This window comes from Aspergillus viridinutans (assembly GCF_018404265.1).
Source record: "Aspergillus viridinutans IFM 47045 DNA, scaffold_4, whole genome shotgun sequence".
In the NCBI taxonomy this organism is placed as follows: Eukaryota; Fungi; Ascomycota; class Eurotiomycetes; order Eurotiales; family Aspergillaceae; genus Aspergillus; species Aspergillus viridinutans.
In genome coordinates, this window is record NW_025091220.1 from 1,609,443 (window position 1) to 1,626,267 (window position 16,825).

General features: G+C 48.3%; 8 protein-coding genes across 8 annotated transcripts; 4 read left to right on the forward strand and 4 right to left on the reverse strand.

The window, feature by feature from the left end:
• Positions 1 to 145: 145 nt before the first annotated feature.
• On the reverse strand, positions 146 to 2,519 carry Aspvir_006551 (putative trimethyllysine dioxygenase TmlH; the record flags this gene model as incomplete). Its single annotated transcript, XM_043269746.1, has 12 exons — positions 146 to 261; positions 317 to 388; positions 439 to 927; positions 1,003 to 1,102; positions 1,153 to 1,255; positions 1,312 to 1,411; positions 1,462 to 1,522; positions 1,591 to 1,657; positions 1,722 to 1,739; positions 1,812 to 2,281; positions 2,369 to 2,414; positions 2,470 to 2,519. The coding sequence occupies 12 exons, from the start codon at positions 2,517 to 2,519 to the stop codon at positions 146 to 148; spliced, it is 1,692 nt and encodes a 563-aa protein (XP_043125681.1).
• An 887-nt stretch (positions 2,520 to 3,406) lies between these two features.
• On the reverse strand, positions 3,407 to 4,762 carry rmtA (protein-arginine omega-N methyltransferase HMT1; the record flags this gene model as incomplete). The annotated part of the gene is made up of 6 exons (XM_043269747.1): positions 3,407 to 3,882; positions 3,937 to 4,268; positions 4,327 to 4,436; positions 4,497 to 4,516; positions 4,583 to 4,596; positions 4,656 to 4,762. 6 exons carry the CDS (start codon positions 4,760 to 4,762, stop codon positions 3,407 to 3,409), a joined length of 1,059 nt encoding a protein of 352 aa, XP_043125682.1.
• Positions 4,763 to 5,441: 679 nt separating this feature from the next.
• On the forward strand, positions 5,442 to 6,624 carry Aspvir_006553 (PGAP3/PER1 family protein; the record flags this gene model as incomplete). Its single annotated transcript, XM_043269748.1, has 5 exons — positions 5,442 to 5,463; positions 5,512 to 5,567; positions 5,629 to 5,671; positions 5,726 to 6,500; positions 6,570 to 6,624. 5 exons carry the CDS (start codon positions 5,442 to 5,444, stop codon positions 6,622 to 6,624), a joined length of 951 nt encoding a protein of 316 aa, XP_043125683.1.
• Positions 6,625 to 7,170: 546 nt separating this feature from the next.
• On the forward strand, positions 7,171 to 9,160 carry agm1 (phosphoacetylglucosamine mutase PCM1; the record flags this gene model as incomplete). Its single annotated transcript, XM_043269749.1, has 5 exons — positions 7,171 to 7,263; positions 7,329 to 7,342; positions 7,438 to 7,582; positions 7,725 to 8,225; positions 8,279 to 9,160. 5 exons carry the CDS (start codon positions 7,171 to 7,173, stop codon positions 9,158 to 9,160), a joined length of 1,635 nt encoding a protein of 544 aa, XP_043125684.1.
• Positions 9,161 to 9,572: 412 nt separating this feature from the next.
• rrp3 (RNA-dependent ATPase RRP3) lies at positions 9,573 to 11,089 on the reverse strand (the record flags this gene model as incomplete). Its single annotated transcript, XM_043269750.1, has 2 exons — positions 9,573 to 10,654; positions 10,753 to 11,089. 2 exons carry the CDS (start codon positions 11,087 to 11,089, stop codon positions 9,573 to 9,575), a joined length of 1,419 nt encoding a protein of 472 aa, XP_043125685.1.
• A 255-nt stretch (positions 11,090 to 11,344) lies between these two features.
• On the forward strand, positions 11,345 to 12,750 carry Aspvir_006556 (Brix domain-containing protein; the record flags this gene model as incomplete). Its single annotated transcript, XM_043269751.1, has 2 exons — positions 11,345 to 11,539; positions 11,605 to 12,750. The coding sequence occupies 2 exons, from the start codon at positions 11,345 to 11,347 to the stop codon at positions 12,748 to 12,750; spliced, it is 1,341 nt and encodes a 446-aa protein (XP_043125686.1).
• Positions 12,751 to 13,263: 513 nt separating this feature from the next.
• On the reverse strand, positions 13,264 to 14,192 carry Aspvir_006557 (riboflavin synthase; the record flags this gene model as incomplete). Its single annotated transcript, XM_043269752.1, has 3 exons — positions 13,264 to 13,811; positions 13,970 to 14,092; positions 14,162 to 14,192. The coding sequence occupies 3 exons, from the start codon at positions 14,190 to 14,192 to the stop codon at positions 13,264 to 13,266; spliced, it is 702 nt and encodes a 233-aa protein (XP_043125687.1).
• Positions 14,193 to 14,471: 279 nt separating this feature from the next.
• Positions 14,472 to 16,140, forward strand: Aspvir_006558 (CaiB/BaiF CoA transferase family protein; the record flags this gene model as incomplete). The annotated part of the gene is made up of 6 exons (XM_043269753.1): positions 14,472 to 14,651; positions 14,719 to 14,750; positions 14,821 to 14,944; positions 14,996 to 15,500; positions 15,569 to 15,862; positions 15,929 to 16,140. 6 exons carry the CDS (start codon positions 14,472 to 14,474, stop codon positions 16,138 to 16,140), a joined length of 1,347 nt encoding a protein of 448 aa, XP_043125688.1.
• Positions 16,141 to 16,825: the final 685 nt, after the last annotated feature.

Below are 16,825 nucleotides of genomic sequence, written 5' to 3' on the forward strand. Positions count from 1 at the left end.
TGCTTGTTATCTGATATGTACGCCTAATAGCACCTCTTATGTTACATTTTCGACATCATAGCCTTCACACAGAGGAGCTCCCCAAGCGTTCGATGATGGTTGGCCTTTAGTCATCCTGTAGCAAGGAAACTGTTGGGCTCTCCGATTACAAAAGGAAATTGGGATTACCCGTAAAGATAGCAAGGTTACCCAGATTTTCGATAACCTTTTCTCTTCCATATTTCAGAAGTCGATAACGTGAGATGAAGTCGTCGTTGTTGACTAATAAAGTGTCAGTAAGAGAAAATTCTGTCATAAAGTCAGGAGTATAACATACTATATCCACCACACATCCGCCGCTTGCCAGTGAACTCGGAACGACCATGAAGCATTCTCCAGTTGTCGAAAACTAGAAGCCTAATTAGCCGTGTCCCTCAAAAGGGCAACTTAAGCACTTACTGAGCGCAGTTCCGGGCTGAAGCTGTGTCCATATTTCAACGCCCGGGCGCTGGATAATATTGTTAAAATGGCGTGCAGCGTTATACCATCGGTTCTGCTCCTTCAATCCCCAGTTTCGTTTCGCTGCTCGATCGTAGTTGTTCCATCGAACTTGGTATAGTCGGCTCAACTCGGGATGAATTTTGAAGACAGGGGCCTGCTCTGCGGGTTGTATGCATACGTCCTCATTTCCACTTGAGTGGTATGGTTGTTTGGTAGCGGCGAGGACTCCGCAGTGTTTTGGATTTTCTTGTCGCATGATGGAGGCGGCCTTGAAACCGTCTACAAGCAAGCTGGCCCCGCCATGGCCATCAGTGTGCGACAAAAGGTGGAAGAGTTGAAGTCTAGCCGGGTCAGTGAAATATGTGTTGTCTGTATGCGCGCCTAGGAACTCCGTGGTGTAGGCAGTATCCTTGAAGGTCAAGTCCGATGTAAAGTCCCAGAAACCGCCTTTGATGCATTAGTAGGATATTTTTAGTGTAGAAAAGTTGAAGGTGACAATAGCCTGCGGGGAGAATGTATTACCGTAATGAGTGTGTCTGATAAAGGCAATCCGCTCGAGAAGTGCTTTGGTTGATTCAGGATCCACAGGGACTCCTTTCACAAAACAGAACCCCCAGTTGTACTTGACTGGCGTGAGCTGCTGACCATATCTTGAGTTAAGGAGGAACTCACAATCTCATCAAGCCATGCTAACAACGCGGCGTCGTCAGACATAACTTCGGAGTACTCAACTTCAGGGTAAGAGTCTTGATCAGGATTGTAGGATGAGAATGCTCTAGCGATGACGGATTAATGGAATTCGATGATATACAGAATGAAGATGATACGAACCTGAACTTGAATGGCGCAGAGAACGTTTTCCTCTCGGTGGTCAGGTTGACATGGCTATTTAACCATGAATATGGATATAGTCCCTTATGTCCATCAGAGACTTAGACTAAGTTAGCCTCTTGTCCACTGGTCTAACATTTGTAAACTCACAGAGTAATTCAACGACCTTAGGACCGTATATGATGTCTTTAGCATTGACCGCAGGGTGTATCTAAAATGTAAACAGGTGAAAGACGATTAGCAACTATATAAGCGGCTAAAAGGAACGGCAAGTCGTACCGAGAAAGTATCCACGGATCTTTGCTTCGTCTCTGGATGGAGGCACAATGGGCATTGGCAATTATCCCTGAAGGTGCAAAAAGCACTTTGTGAGCGTCAATAACGAATGCAACGAGTACTAATCAGCTCACCTGAGGAAAAACGGTCCACTATAATCTATTAGAAAGTGGTCTCCTCTCACACATAAAGGCGAAAAATTTATGATGTATGGTTTGACTTACAACTCCCCGTAACGAGCCACATTTGATCCAAGAGGACCTAAGCGCACTGAAACAAATCTTCTCGCAGCATTCTTCGGTATTGAATCGAACTCCGCATTGGTCTTCCTGTCGGCTGTCTCTGAATCGGTTGTGGAGGCCTCGTTTGTGATCGCCGTCGCATTCTCCTTTCCATCAATAAATGACGTACCGTCTCCATCTGCCAATGTGTTTCCGTTGGCATCTGTCGAAGATGTCTCGTTCACAGGCCCTGCTGATGGAGATTTCTTTTCATCCGTCGCTGAGGTCTCGGTTGAAGGCGTCGGTGAGGTCTTCGTTTCACTCTCGGAGATGGTGTCTGAAGGAATCCGCTTCTCCTGCGCGGACGTTGTCTCTTTTTCAGGCGGAATGCTTGAGTAACGGCGGATGGACACGGGTTGCCGATTCAGCGTCAAAGGACGGACTGCGTTTGGCAGGCCCCGGGAGCCGATCGCCTGAATTGCCGGGTTAGTAAGGTAGAGACATGACCGATTTGCGAGATTGTGACTGTTTCGAGGTTGAGAGTTACGTCGATTGCATACCAAACGCGTGTACTTCGTAGTAAGTCCGGTCCTAAAATGCCTTGCGCTAACTGTCGCGTTAGTCCATGTTACGAAAAAAAGAGCCGTCCAAAAGGTATTACCAGACATGTTTCAAGGCTCGGGGTGCCCTGAGCGAGGTATAAGGGTTCATCCTTGTGGATGCTTCCGCAATGGCTACAGAGTGAGGTGCTAGTTGGGAGGAAAGATATCTGTTCTCCGCATCTTGATGCTTATCTGGGACAAAGCCCCCAGTGAGATCACGTGTGTTTATTTGGAGACAACGAGCTAAGGTATCAGCTTTGACAATGCAAATACCTGTGATATGTATGAAATTTTCTATCGTTGAGGTACTAGTCTACGGTATTTTAGATGATTGAGACTTGGCCTGACCAGTTCACTACGACTCATATCCTCTGAGCTTCTATGTTTGATCTAAATCTCAGCCAAGGAACTTTACAAAATGGTTAGCTCCGCTTCTCATAAACTTATGATCGTATCGCCCATAGAACAAGGCATGAACACCCCTCCTTAGGTGCGTGTTCCTTCAGATTTTCCTCGATTTGAGTGGGCCAAGGAGAAGATTACCAGAGCCAAATGGAAGGAAAAGAAGAGCATGGATGTAAAAAGTAGATGATAGGTCAAAACAATCTATGGAACACGTCGGAGGTGGCTGGACTGAGCGTCAACTCGGGGTATCTACTTGAAAACATTCGAGGAGCTTCAAAAAGTCTCATGAGAATCAGTCTCTCCGTTCGCGCCAAATAATGTGCCGGTCCCCTGCCATCCAATACAACGCCGAAAAACAAGAATGAAGGACGAAAGAAACCATTCAACGACCCAGAGTCCATACAAGTAACCTTTCATATATGCAGTAATGCTGCCTTACAAGGCAAAGTTTTCGTTTCGTTTGACAGCATGCGATCTGTCCTCAAATAACACGGTAGGAAAATGTTTATCAAGCGAATATCACAAGAGATTGATGGTTTAGCACCTGCGAAGAATTAGCGCTGAATTGCTGCAGTCCCGGCTAGGAACGACCTACATCCTGTAAAAGCAGTTGCCCTCGGCATAGCGCAACGTGTCCGTGGTCTCAAGTTTGTAAGAAATCTGGATGTCTAGATCACGAGGGTTCTTATCGTTTGGCTTGTTCTCCAAGATACCGGACACAGACTCCTCTTCTTCAACAGTGAGAACGTCGCGGAGATAGAACACAGTTTGCTTCCAGTGTGTGTACTTGGCGTGAGGGCCAGTGGAGAAGCTGATGGGTTTGTGGCAAGCAGTGAAATCAATGTCGAACCACGCAATGATTGCGTGAATGAAATCGCTGCGCTTGACGGGAAGGGAGAAAGGAACCCTGAACGACAAGTCTGCTTTGGTGACCGTGTAAAGATCGAAAGTAATAACAGAGCAAGGATCCGTGACCAGGGCCTTAAGCTCGACGGTATCCACAAGGGGCTCCGTAAGGGCAATCTCCTTCATGGGGCTGTAATCGAATCCGTAAACGTTATCCCAGACTATGCCAAATTAGTACTCCCTTAAAAGCCTAACATAAGCGAGGGATCCCTCACATCCGATTTTGTCATCCTTGTACTCGCCATCCTCAATCGCAGCCAAGTACATGGTGGCCTTGTCAGGGAAGATCTTGCCGCCAGGAGCAAGGTAGCGGTCCCGAGCGTACAGAACGGTATCCAGCATGCTTTCATAGAGGAGGAAGTATCCCATCCACTCGGAGATAATGATATCCACCGCGGGAAATGGGAGCTGAACCTCCTCCATCTTTCCTTGAAGAAGAGTAATCTTGTCTGAGAGGCCGTTGACCGCGACAATCTGGCGCGCCTTCTCGATGATCGAGGACATGTCCACGCCGATTACGTGCTTGGCGCCTGCCTTCGCGGCGAACCTTTGAGTCATAACATCAGTATGTGAAGCGTTGATTTATCGAGACATGCGAGACGTACATGCTTAGAATACCAGTACCACACCCCACATCGAGAACAACCTTGTCCTTGAAAATGTGGCGGTTCTGATAAATGGAATCGCGGTATGACCGAGTCCGGACGTCGTCTTTCTGTGAGGGGATACTATCAGCACTAATATCAATTTGATTCCAGATTGTACATGAACTTACAAGCATCTCCTCATGGATTCCTTAGCATGAATTTGTGTCAGCTTCGCATACTCTTCAACGTTTTGTGGACAATAGGCAGAATTTACCATGGTGATCATAGCTGTGAACAAGGTCAGACACATAAGATCACACAAATCAAGGAGGGAAATAGACTCATACCTGGTGAAGTAACGTACTTCGGCATGGTCCATGCCCACCATACGATCAGCACTGCTGGTGATCATGGCCGAAGGCTCTGCAGATTGTTGTCTTTCAACACCTTCCATTTTGAAAAGAGAAATGCCGTTCAGTTGACAAGGGGGAAAAATAGACGAATGGAGAATGAAGCGAGGAGAACAAAGGGGTAGAAGCCAACCAAGAGACCAAGATCTGTCTTTGTGATGGGATGAGATGAGAGAAATAAAGTAAATATTATCTCCAAACGACCCCTCAAGCTCGACTTTTTTTCCCTCTTACTTTTGCCATCAATAATAGAAATTCTCCTTCAGGACAAACGCTAAATCCTGATTAAGGTTAGTTTGGACTTTAGTTGGCACTAGACTTTTTCTGGCAATCTCCATGTGATTTCTTTAGCCCTCAGAAAGAATATCTGATTAGGGTTGATATACAATACCTCGGCGTTTTGTCCGAATGTCGCTCCTCCTTGTCTAGAGAGGTACGTCAAAAAGATGAAGTATATAACTCTACCCGTCTACTTGTCTCTTGGATACATTACTCTTCTCGAAAATTTTCAACAAAAGCTGTTATACAATTGTCACCAAGTACGCGGGGATATCCTACCTTCCTTTTCCAGAATCCAGTTCCTGTAGATACCTACTCCCGTACTCCGTAGATGAATTGCCAAGACTCATCTCCGATCCTCTGCCTCAACGCGTCAAACTCACAGCTCTCCCCTTAAGCTTAGGCACTCCAGCTCTGCAGTGTACTCCATGCACACATAGCACTATGGTTCTGCGCTCGGCCAAGAGTAAGCTTTGTTTGTACTTTCTCGCGTTTCTCATTGCTTCTCTAATAGGGAGGTCGACTGCTTCCTTGGGTGATCACCTACCTGATTTCAAAGAATGTGTCAAGGTATCGTTTCCTCAATAACAACGCCTGGAAGACTCAAAACATCGAACTCATTGTCAAAAAGATCTGTCAGGCTGAAAATTGTCGAGATGGCGATTCCGTCATTCGTATGTCTAGCCAGTCTACGTCGCTTTCGTTCATGCTGATTGGTTCTCTTACAGCACTCCATCTGCGCCTTCTCTTATGGACCTGTCCAGCAGAGTGCGATTACACTTGTCAACATGTAGTAACGGACCGCCGGCTTGCCCGCGACCCTCCGATGTTGAATCCAGTGGTACAATTTCATGGAAAATGGCCCTTTCGCAGGATTCTCGGCATGCAGGAGCCCTTCTCTGTCCTTTTTTCTCTCCTCAACCTTCTCGCTCACTGGAATGGCATCGCTCGAATCAAAGAAACAATCCCAGCATGGCATTCCCTGCGGCCATATTACCTGACTTTCGGTTACTGCGGGTTGGCGTGCTGGACATTCAGCATGTTATTCCATACAAGGGATTTCCCTCTCACAGAAAAGTTAGACTATTTCGGAGCTGGCGCAAACGTGATGTACGGGCTATACCTTGCTATAATTAGGATACTGCGCCTTGACCAAGGAAAACCCCGTTACAAGCCGACTCTACGCCGTCTAACGACCACAATCTGCGTTCTTCTATACACCATGCACGTATGCTATCTCAGTTTTTGGTCATGGGATTACACTTACAACATGATTGCAAACGTCGTGGTTGGAGCCATCCAAAATATACTCTGGACAGGGTTCAGCATCGTCCGGTATCAGAAGCAAGGCAAAGCCTGGATGGCCTGGCCTGGAATGATTGTGGTGTGGATTATGTTGGCCATGAGTCTCGAATTGCAGGACTTTCCTCCTTGGCACGGGCTTATTGATGCTCACAGTTTGTGGCATCTTGGAACAGTCATTCCCACCGCATGGTGGTATATGTAAGTGCCCATCAGATGACCATCCGCTCGTCAAAAGTAAGTTCGACTCTGATGCATCGACTCTAATAGGTATTTGATCAAAGACATCCAGAATGATGTCTCAAGCCGCAGACTGAAAGCATGATCCAGTGACGGACTCTCCTGATCTCGGCAGTTATGCTGTGGATCCCTCAGCACAGATGCCAAATTTGCATAAGCCCATCGTAAAATGCATAATGTTTCATGTAGAGTTTTGCAATAATAATGATGACAAAAATCCGAGACAATTTTTTTCTCGTTCCCCTTACTTTCTTTCACTCCTTTGCTTCAACCAAACTTTATTTTCAAGTTAGCAGTAGCCAGTAATAACCAGGTGTGAGTAGAGTACCTGATGTTGCTGTGAAACCGCGCCTACCACGCTATTTCTTTGGCTCACCGCTTGAGCATTGCGGGCAGCAAGGAAAGAGGAGCTAAAGTGGCCTAAGGCTGTCAGGCCAGTCCGCTCCCCTCGTGCAAGTTGCGACTGACAACTTTTTAATAACCGGCTGGCCCTCTTTTTCTGTAACCCATCTTTTCTAACTACTCTTGTCCTGGCTGTATCTCATCAAGGTTCAGCGACACCTCATCACTCCCGTTTCATAGAATTTAGGGCTTCCCAACACGTCTTTGGCCAGGTTCCGCGCCGCAAACAATGGCGTCTCCAGCCGTTCGCAAAGCTATCTCAGAGGCGGCCTTGCAGTATGCAAAGCCAGAGGGCAAGATCTTCCAATATGGCACCGCTGGCGTATGTTGGACCTCTCCCAGCTATCTCTACGCTTGCATAAGCTGACCTGAAATCTATTGCTACAGTTCCGTATGAAAGCGTAAGTCTGTTTTGTTTTCTCAGGAACAAATCAACCCCGCCTCCACCATACCCCACGATCGGCGTGTGGCAGCTCTAATGGACGGTTTATCGCAGTGACCTCCTCAACACGGTTGTTTATGCTGTAGGTTTGCTTGCAACACTTCGCTCCAAGAAGTTGAGCGGACAATGGATTGGCGTCATGGTCACTGCGAGCCACAATCCTGCGGAGGACAACGGTGTCAAATTGGTTGACCCAATGGTGAGCTCTAATGGAACTTTCAACGGGGCTATGAAAGGTGAAATTTGCTGACGTATTGATATAAAATAGGGTGAAATGTTGGAAGTAGGCCTCCTCTTCGACAAACAGATATTCCCCTGATGCTGACTCTTCGTTTCACTAGGCTGAATGGGAAGCATACGCCACAAAACTCGCGAATGCTCCGCTGGAAAACATTGGTGACGTTTACGACGAATTGATCAAGGAGATCGATGTCAGCATGGAGAACCCTGCTCGTGTTGTTTTCGCCCGGGATACTCGTGCATCCGGTTCGCGACTCGTCAGCGTCCTCAGTGCTGCACTCGCTGCCACGGAGGCCGAGTTCATCGATATGAAGTATATGACCACTCCCCAACTGCATTACGTCGTCCGGTGCAAGAACACTCTCGGAACGCAATACGAGTATGGAGAGCCTACTGAGCAAGGATATTACGAAAAACTTGCAGAAGCTTTTAAGAGGGTCATGAGAGGCGTCAAGGTCAAGGGCTCTCTGACTGTTGATTGTGCAAACGGCGTCGGCGGACCTAAGTTGAGGGAGCTCATCAAGTATCTGCCCGAGGACACTGGTCTCGACATCAAGATTGTAAATGACGATGTCATCAATCCTGACAGTCTCAACTTCGAAGTAAGCAACTTCCGTGACACCCTTCAATTCCCGCGTACTAATCATTGTATCAGTGCGGCGCCGATTATGTCAAGACCAAGCAGCGTGCCCCGCCATCGTCCAAGGCTTCTGTTCTGGATCGATGCGCGTCTCTGGATGGTGACGCCGATCGTATTGTTTACTATTTCCTTGACGAAGGCAATGTATTTCGGCTGTTGGACGGCGACCGCATCGCCACTCTTGCCGCTTCCTTCATTGGTGACCTCGCCCGCAGCGCCGGAATTGCTCAGAAACTCAAGATCGGCGTCGTTCAGACTGCTTATGCCAACGGATCGAGCACCGAGTACATAGAGAAAGTTCTCAAACTCCCATCCATTTGCACTAATACTGGTGTAAAACATCTCCACCACGCTGCCCTCCGGTTCGATGTTGGCGTCTACTTTGAAGCTAATGGACACGGCACTATCACTTTCTCAGAGAATGCGTTGAAGACCATTAAGAATACAGAGCCGCAGTCTCCGGCGCAGCAGCGTTCGCTTGAGTGCCTGCAAGCTCTTACTGATTTGATTAACCAAGCGGTTGGCGACGCCATCTCTGACATGCTCCTCGTCGAAGCTATTCTTGCTCACAAAGGGTGGACCCCCAAGGAATGGCTTGCCACATACACCGATCTCCCTTCACGGCTTGTACGTGTGGAGGTTGCTGATCGGTCAATCTTCAAGGCCTACGACGCTGAGCGAAAGCTCGAATCGCCCCCCGGACTCCAGGCAAAGATCGATTCCCTGCAGTCCCGCTACAACAAGGGACGAAGCTTTGCCCGTGCAAGTGGCACGGAAGATGCGGTGCGTGTCTACGCTGAGGCCGCAAGCCGATCGGAAGCCGACGACCTCGCTACTCGCGTTGCCAATGCCGTTCGGGATGCCGGTAGCGTCAAAGAAATCTTGCAGGCTTCTTAAATTACCAATCCTCCAATCAAACCTAAAGTCTCTTTCGAGCATTGGTGCACTCAAAAGTCAGCCTGGAAATGCAGGTCTGATATCGACGGTAGTGCGGTAACGGGGACTTTTGAGTAGGAACTAAACCACGACACAATGATGGTCTAGCGACTTCTGCGTCAAGGAAAAGTCGACCACTCGGTCTAAATTTATAGAGAATATCAGGGACTGTCCTGAATGATTTATGACATGTTCTGAGTTATGCCGGAAGCAGAATATCCATCAGCTGCTGTACTTTACTTTTCATCTACTTATCTCCACTCGAGAATTCATTCGATAATGTAAGGAAGTCATTGAAAATTCTGGTCATCTCGTCTGGGTATTGGCATCATAATGAGTAGTTAGCGACTTTTTTGAATTCTATACTTCCACCTTAGCCTTCTTCTTGATCCATCTCATCTCGGGAGCGTTTTCCTTTGCCGAATTTCTTGGCCCTGGTGCCTCTCTTCTCATCAAAGTTCTTCATCTCCACAATAGCCTGCCGTTGAGCCTCTCCGACACGCTCAGCCAGGACCATTACTTCGTCCTTCTCTAACTCGTACTCCTTGAGCTTCTTCCCAAGTGCTCCCTCTATACGTACCCAGATTTCGACATCATATTGCGTCACAAAGCTAATAGCAACACCACTCTTTCCCGCACGGGCCGTACGGCCTACACGATGAACATATGTTTTAGAGTCGGTGGGCAGGTCAAAATTCAACACGACGTCGACAGAGGGAATATCAAGACCACGGGCGGCGACGTCCGTCGCGACGAGAATATCACGGCTGCGGGAACGGAACTTCCCAAGAGCGCCTAATCGAGCAGACTGGGAGAGCTGACCATGTAGCGGAATGGCGCCGAAACCGAGCGACCGAAGGAGAAAGCTGATTCTCTGTGTCTCGTGAACAGTGCGAGTGAAGATAATTGCGGACTGACCGGCGAATTCGTTGAGGAGGTAAACCAGGTAGATATCTTTGTGTTTGTGGGGAAGGAAGAGATATGACTGCAGGAGTGTCGAGACGGTCTGGTACTTATTTGACGAAATAGACACGCGTAGCGGGTTTGAGAGCGACGCTCGTTGCAGCGACTCGACCTTGGAACTCATGGTTGCAGAGAAAAGGAATGTGCGCCGCTCTCTGGGGAGAACTTTGAGGATTTTGTCGAGAAGGGGGCCGAAGTCCATGTCAAGAAGTCTATCGGCCTCATCCATGACGAGGTATTTAAGAGTTCGTAGCGAGAAGCCCTTGGTGTTTTCCAGGTGGTCTAGCAACCGACCAGGCGTAGCGACGATGATATGAGGTTTCTTTCCAAGCGCGATCGACTGTGAGACCATGTCCATACCTCCGACGATCACAGCACATCGAACATTGATTGTAGAGCCAAGGCTTTCAAAGGATTGTGAGATCTGAAAGGCCAATTCTCGCGTAGGTGCGAGGATGAGGCCGAAGAAGGATTGTGGTTTTTCCATTAGAGCTGTGGGTGGCTTGTCAGATACCGAGAACGACCAGAAAGCAGACATTGATCGTAGAACCAAGACGTTCAAGGGATTATGAGGTCTGATGGAGCCATACCTTGCAATATAGGAAGAGCAAAAGCCGCAGTCTTTCCACTTCCGGTTTCTGCTAAACCGATCAAGTCACGACCTTGGAGTGCTAAAGGGATCGATTCGACTTGAATCGGCGTAGGAGCCTTGTAACCCATCGTTTCACATGCTTCGCATAATTGATCGATGATCCCTAGATCTTTGAAGCTCTTAGGGGCTGGCCTTGTCTCTGTGGACGCCGCTTCATCTTGCGTCTCAGCAGTATTATGTTGTTGAGCAACGGACTCCTGAGAACTTGTTGATTCGGCGTCACTCTCATGTTCTGGAGCCTCGTGGGCGATCTTGCGCTTCTTGACGTCCGGCATTGCGGTCAGATAATTTTCAAAGCACTGATCGATAGATTTCGTTGGATTTTCTGATCTGCTCTTCTATGTATCAGTAAAGAAAAATAATTTTTGGGCGCCGCAAAATTGTTGATCCGAGCTCCTCCGCGGCTTTGCTCCAACAAATCTACTTTTTTCTGGACCTAAGAGAAAAGTCACACTCTTGTCCAGACAGCAGAGGAAGCTATTGGGACTCATTTTTATTCCCAATATTCCCATATCTGGGCTTCTATTACAATGACCAAGGCACGAACGAAGAAGCGCACACATGTGCGGGCTCAAAATGCGTCTGCCGCCGCCAAAGGCAGTATGAGCAAAACTCCGAAGTCTATGGTTATCAGAGTCGGCGCTTCGCAGGTTGGTTCCAGTGTCAGCCAACTGGTCAACGATGTCCGTTTGATGATGGAGCCAGATACAGCTGTACGATTGAAGGTAAGCGTGTCCTCGAGCAGGCTGGCGTGTTTCTGAAGTCAGTAACTGATGATCGGCCACTTCAGGAACGGAAATCCAATCGACTCAGAGACTACACGGCGATGACGGGCCCTTTGGGTGTCACTCATCTTATGCTTTTCTCAAAATCAGCTACAGGAAATACTAACATGCGATTGGCGCTTACGCCCCGCGGTCCGACCCTTCATTTCAAAGTCGAAAGCTATTCTCTGTGCAGAGACGTTGAGAAGGCCTTGAAGCGCCCAAGAGGTGGTGGCCAGGATCACAAAACACCTCCTTTGCTAGTGATGAACAATTTTAACTCACCAAATGCTACTGAGGATTCGAAAGTACCGAAACGTCTAGAGAGCCTTACAACAACTATCTTTCAGTCACTTTTCCCACCCATCAATCCTCAGGCTACTCCCCTCTCCTCCATTCGCCGTGTGATGCTTCTGAATCGCGAACTTACCGCCGGATCAGAGGAAGAGGAAGATTCCTATGTTTTGAATCTAAGACATTATGCCATCAGCACCAAAAAGACAGGCATCTCGAAGCGTATCCGACGCTTGGACCCCAAGGAAATTCGCAGTCGGGAGAAGAAAAAGTCCGCCGTCCCAAACCTGGGGAAGTTGGAAGATGCCGCCGACTATCTTCTTGACCCATCAGCCGCCGGCTATACCTCGGCGAGCGAGACGGAACTGGACACCGATGCTGAGGTCGAGATTGCAGAGAGCACCACAAAAAAGGTCTTGACAAAAAGAGAATTGCAGCGCATGAAGTCCGGCGAGAAAGCGAAGGCCCAGAAAGCCAATGCCCCAGAGGTGGAGAAACGCGCGGTCAAGCTCGTCGAACTGGGTCCACGCCTGAAGCTTCGTCTAATCAAGGTCGAAGAAGGTCTTTGTGAGGGCAGAATAATGTGGCACGACTACATCAGAAAGTCAGAAAAGGAGGTCAAATCATTGGATAAGAATTGGGCCAAGAAGAAGAAGGAGAAGGAAGAGAGAAAGAAGCAGCAAAGACAGAACATTGAGAAGAAGAAGCAGGAGAAGGCCAAAGCTCGAGCTGAAGGAAAGGGCGGCAAAGATGACGAGGACGAAGAAGACGTGGATATGGATGACGAGGATGATTGGCTCAGCGATGACCTGGAAGACGATGAAGAGGGAATCCAGGCGCAGGATAACGACGATGACGATGAGTCCATGGAAGAATGAGGCGGAGAGGCTGATTCGCATACAACCCTTCAACCTATGGTAGCTACGGAAGAGGCGGTTTTTTCGCATAAAAGTTTGGAGTAATGGTGTTTTATGAGGCAGATATGAGTTGTGTCTTTGGTAGGACGAATTTATACCCTTTGTCGAGTGTCCTCAACAAGAATGTATAGGAACTCAGATGTGGTGATCACCCTTCTGCCCATGCCGCTGAAGGCACCTCATTGTGCCGTGCATAAGATGACCATTGCGTCCCTTACGCCCTTATAATGAACTTGACATACTTAAAATCTACCTGTCTTATGCAAACAGTATGTGAAGTGTTGTATGACATGCACCACTGTTGACTTCTTCGACTTCCCGTTCATGAGCATCGGTAGAGTCTTGTCATGGTGTGATCGATTCCATGGTCCCAGGTACGATACATGGAAGACATTATGAATTAGGTCATCCTGGTTAGTTCTGAAGCGCAATCCCATTATTCAAGACGGTCAGACTGTGTTGATTTGGTGCTTATCACCGCCTTAGCTTCTCGTCTACAATGCGAGACACCATCTTCTCCAAGATGCTGATGTCCCCTCCAGCGGTTCCAGCAAAGTAACCCTGGACACTCTTTTCGACGTATTTGCCCACAATGTCAATCTCTACGTTGACATAATCCCCGGGCTTCTTAGCAGCTGTCACAATCTTCTCTTGTGTGTAGGCAATAAGCATGATCTCAAAGTACCCGTCTGGCCCATCCACAGCCTTGGTCACCGTCAAGCTGGCTCCATCCAGTGTGACAAAGCCCTTCTCCACGATATACCTCATTACACTCTGATCGCGAGGCTGTAGTCGGAATACCAAGGAGTTCTGATCCGGAGTGACGGAGAGAATTTTTGCGACAGTGTCGACATGACCCTGTACGAAGTGACCGCCCATCCGCGTCTCTGCCAGAACGGCCCGCTCAAGATTTACCCGGGAGCCCTTTTCCAATGCTCCCAGGTTTGTCCGGCGAAGAGTCTCGGGGGCGACGCCGACCTTGAACCAGGTCTTATCAAATGCGGTTACTGTCAGGCAGGTTCCTTTTGATAGATTAGTTTATTAGGTCTCCATTGTCGAGGGAAGCTTAAGCTCTTTGATGCGCTTGCAGATGAGACGAATGACAGAAAGACACCGGATATTTCAACAGCTTTGCTATTACTTGCTGTTGCTAAGTATCAAGGGCAAGTGAAGTGCATACCATTTACACTAATACTGTCGCCAAGGTGAGCATCTTTGAGGATCTCTTCGCAATCAGAAATGGTCAGCGATGTTCCCCCGCCCCCACTTGACGAGGTGTCGAGGGGCTCCAGAGACGTAACCGCTAGAAGGTGCAACAGACCCAATTAGTCTTGTTTCCGATACAATATTTTCATAGATGGAGAGGACTCACTCCCAATGTACTCAACGAGGCCAGTGAACATATTTTAAGTAGAGGGAATTGCTCGAGATCCGATTATCGTGATAAGATGGTAGGTAAGGGCAAGAGATGCCGAAACAGCTCAGTAGCTGACCTCGGCTTGGTCTGCCGTCGGCCATCGGGGAAATCCCCGGATCAACCATAAAGAGCGGCTTCGGCCTTCAAGTTATCAAGGTCACGTCTGCATCGCCTGCCTTACGGAGGGCTGTCAGTAATTGTGATATTTTCCAATTGATATGCCATTAAGTGCTATTATACATGCGCAGTGGCTAAGCCTTGAAAGATGAATGCCGCATGGATGTTACAACGGGCGATGGCTCGTCGGCCTTCGCTGTACCCATCGAGAACTATTATTCTCAAGTGCACGCCGCAAGGGCGACGCTTCTCAGCAATCCCTACAAGCGATGACACTCTTCCTCTCAAAGGCATCCGAGTGCTTGACATGACGAGAGTATTGGCTGGAGTGAGTTCCCTGTTTATTCTCTCTGGTCGATACCAGAGTCCATACTGATTCTTACCACGCGCCGTAGCCATACTGTACACAAATTCTCGGAGATCTGGGGTATGTTGAATGCTAATACATTAATGGTTATCTGGCAACCAACTGCTAACGTCGGTCCTTTTTGAGCCAGAGCAGATATTATCAAAGTGGAGCATCCCGTGCGCGGTGACGATACTCGTGCTTGGGGACCACCATACGCGAAGTATACCGATGGGTCTCATGAAGGCCCTGGGGAAAGCGCCTATTTTCTGGCTGTATGTGACCTCCAGAATAAATGATGAGCGTCCAACTTACATGTGCGCCAGGTGAACCGCAACAAAAGATCCATCGGCCTTTCCTTTGCTCATAAGTCCGGAATCGAGATTTTACACAAGCTTGCCAGGGAGTGCGACGTCCTAGTCGAGAACTACCTTCCAGGAACCCTGAAGAAGTACAGTCTCGATTACGAAACGCTACGATCTATCAATCCCAGATTGATCTATGCAAGTATCACAGGGTACGGCCAAACAGGGCCATACAGTAACCGAGCTGGGTACGATGTCATGGTCGAAGCAGAGATGGGACTCATGCACATCACTGGAAGCAGAGACGGCGATCCAGTCAAGGTCGGTGTAGCTGTTACGGATTTGACAACAGGGTTGTATACATCCAATGCGATCATGGCTGCCTTGCTCGCCCGCATGAGGACCGGACAAGGACAACACATCGATGCTTGTTTGAGCGATTGTCAAGTTGCGACTTTGGCGAATATCGCGAGCTCGGCTCTGATCAGTGGAGAGAAGGACTCGGGTAGATGGGGAACTGCACACCGTAAGTTCATGGACATGGTAGATAACCGGCAGTTGGTGAGCTCTAAATCGCTAACAGGCAGCGTCAAGCATCAATTGTACCCTACCGAAGCTATCAGACCCTTGATGGTGATATTCTTTTTGGTGGCGGAAACGACAGGCTATTCGGGGTCTTATGCGATCGACTAGGGTTCCCCGAATGGAAGACGGATCCTCGCTTTATCACCAACCGCGACCGAGTAAAGCATCGGGAAGAGCTTGATGGCTTGATTGAGAGAACAGTTAAGCAGAAAACCACGCAGGAATGGCTCGAGATCCTGGAAGGCAGCGGGATGCCATATGCCGCGATCAATGACATCCAAGGAACACTCAATCATTCTCATGGTAAGTCATCCGACGATGTCTAACGACCAGATGGAGCCATTCACTGACATGGGATCGTCCGGGTAGTGCAAGCGCGAGGAATGGTTACAGAAGTTGATCATCCAGCTTGTGGTCCCATCAAATTAGTTAACACTCCGATTAAGTATTCGCACGCAATTCCTGGAGTCCGAAGACCGCCTCCGACTCTTGGCCAACACACCGACGAAATCCTCGAAGACATCCTCAATTATGATAAAGCCAAGATTGAGCTCCTCAAAAACGAGGGCATTGTGTCATGACATGTGGCGAGTCATCTCCAACACATAGGTGAACTCCGATTATGTGGGGATTGGAGATTGTAGTATGGACACGTCCCTGAGGGAGCGAATCCCTTTGTAACTGGGGACGAAGCACGACGGCGGCCGTAAGAATCCATGGACGTACTTAGCTTTAGAAATATTTGATAGGAATGATGAAATGATTGTATAACAGCAAGCCTTCAATAGATTATCGTCAAGGTTGATGACCCGATAACAAGTTACGGGCTTGGGATTCCTCAACTGCGCGGGGAGGAATTTACAATCACGTGAGAGTATATAAATCTGGATCCGTTCACCCTGCCATATCCTTTGCTACTCAGTGACAGCAATTAATCAAAGTTGAAGAGATTGACAAGCACATCTATACCCCGTGCAACATTGCTTATTCAGTTTAGATTTGGGGAATGTCACGGCAAAATGGGGCTACTTCTTCCCTGGCATCTACTTTAGACGGAACATCGAGCACCACCTCAAGCCCCCATCCATCAGTTTCGACAGTTGAAGGAGACACAGCCAATAGTACTCCTCCTTCCTCGATCGATTTATCATCGAAAACGAGCTGTTCGACAGGTACGGTTCGGGGGAAAGTGCAAATACCGAAACTTTCGGCGGCCACTACAGAGCTCCTAGCACGGATCGCTGGTAACATAAGAGGAGACCAGCA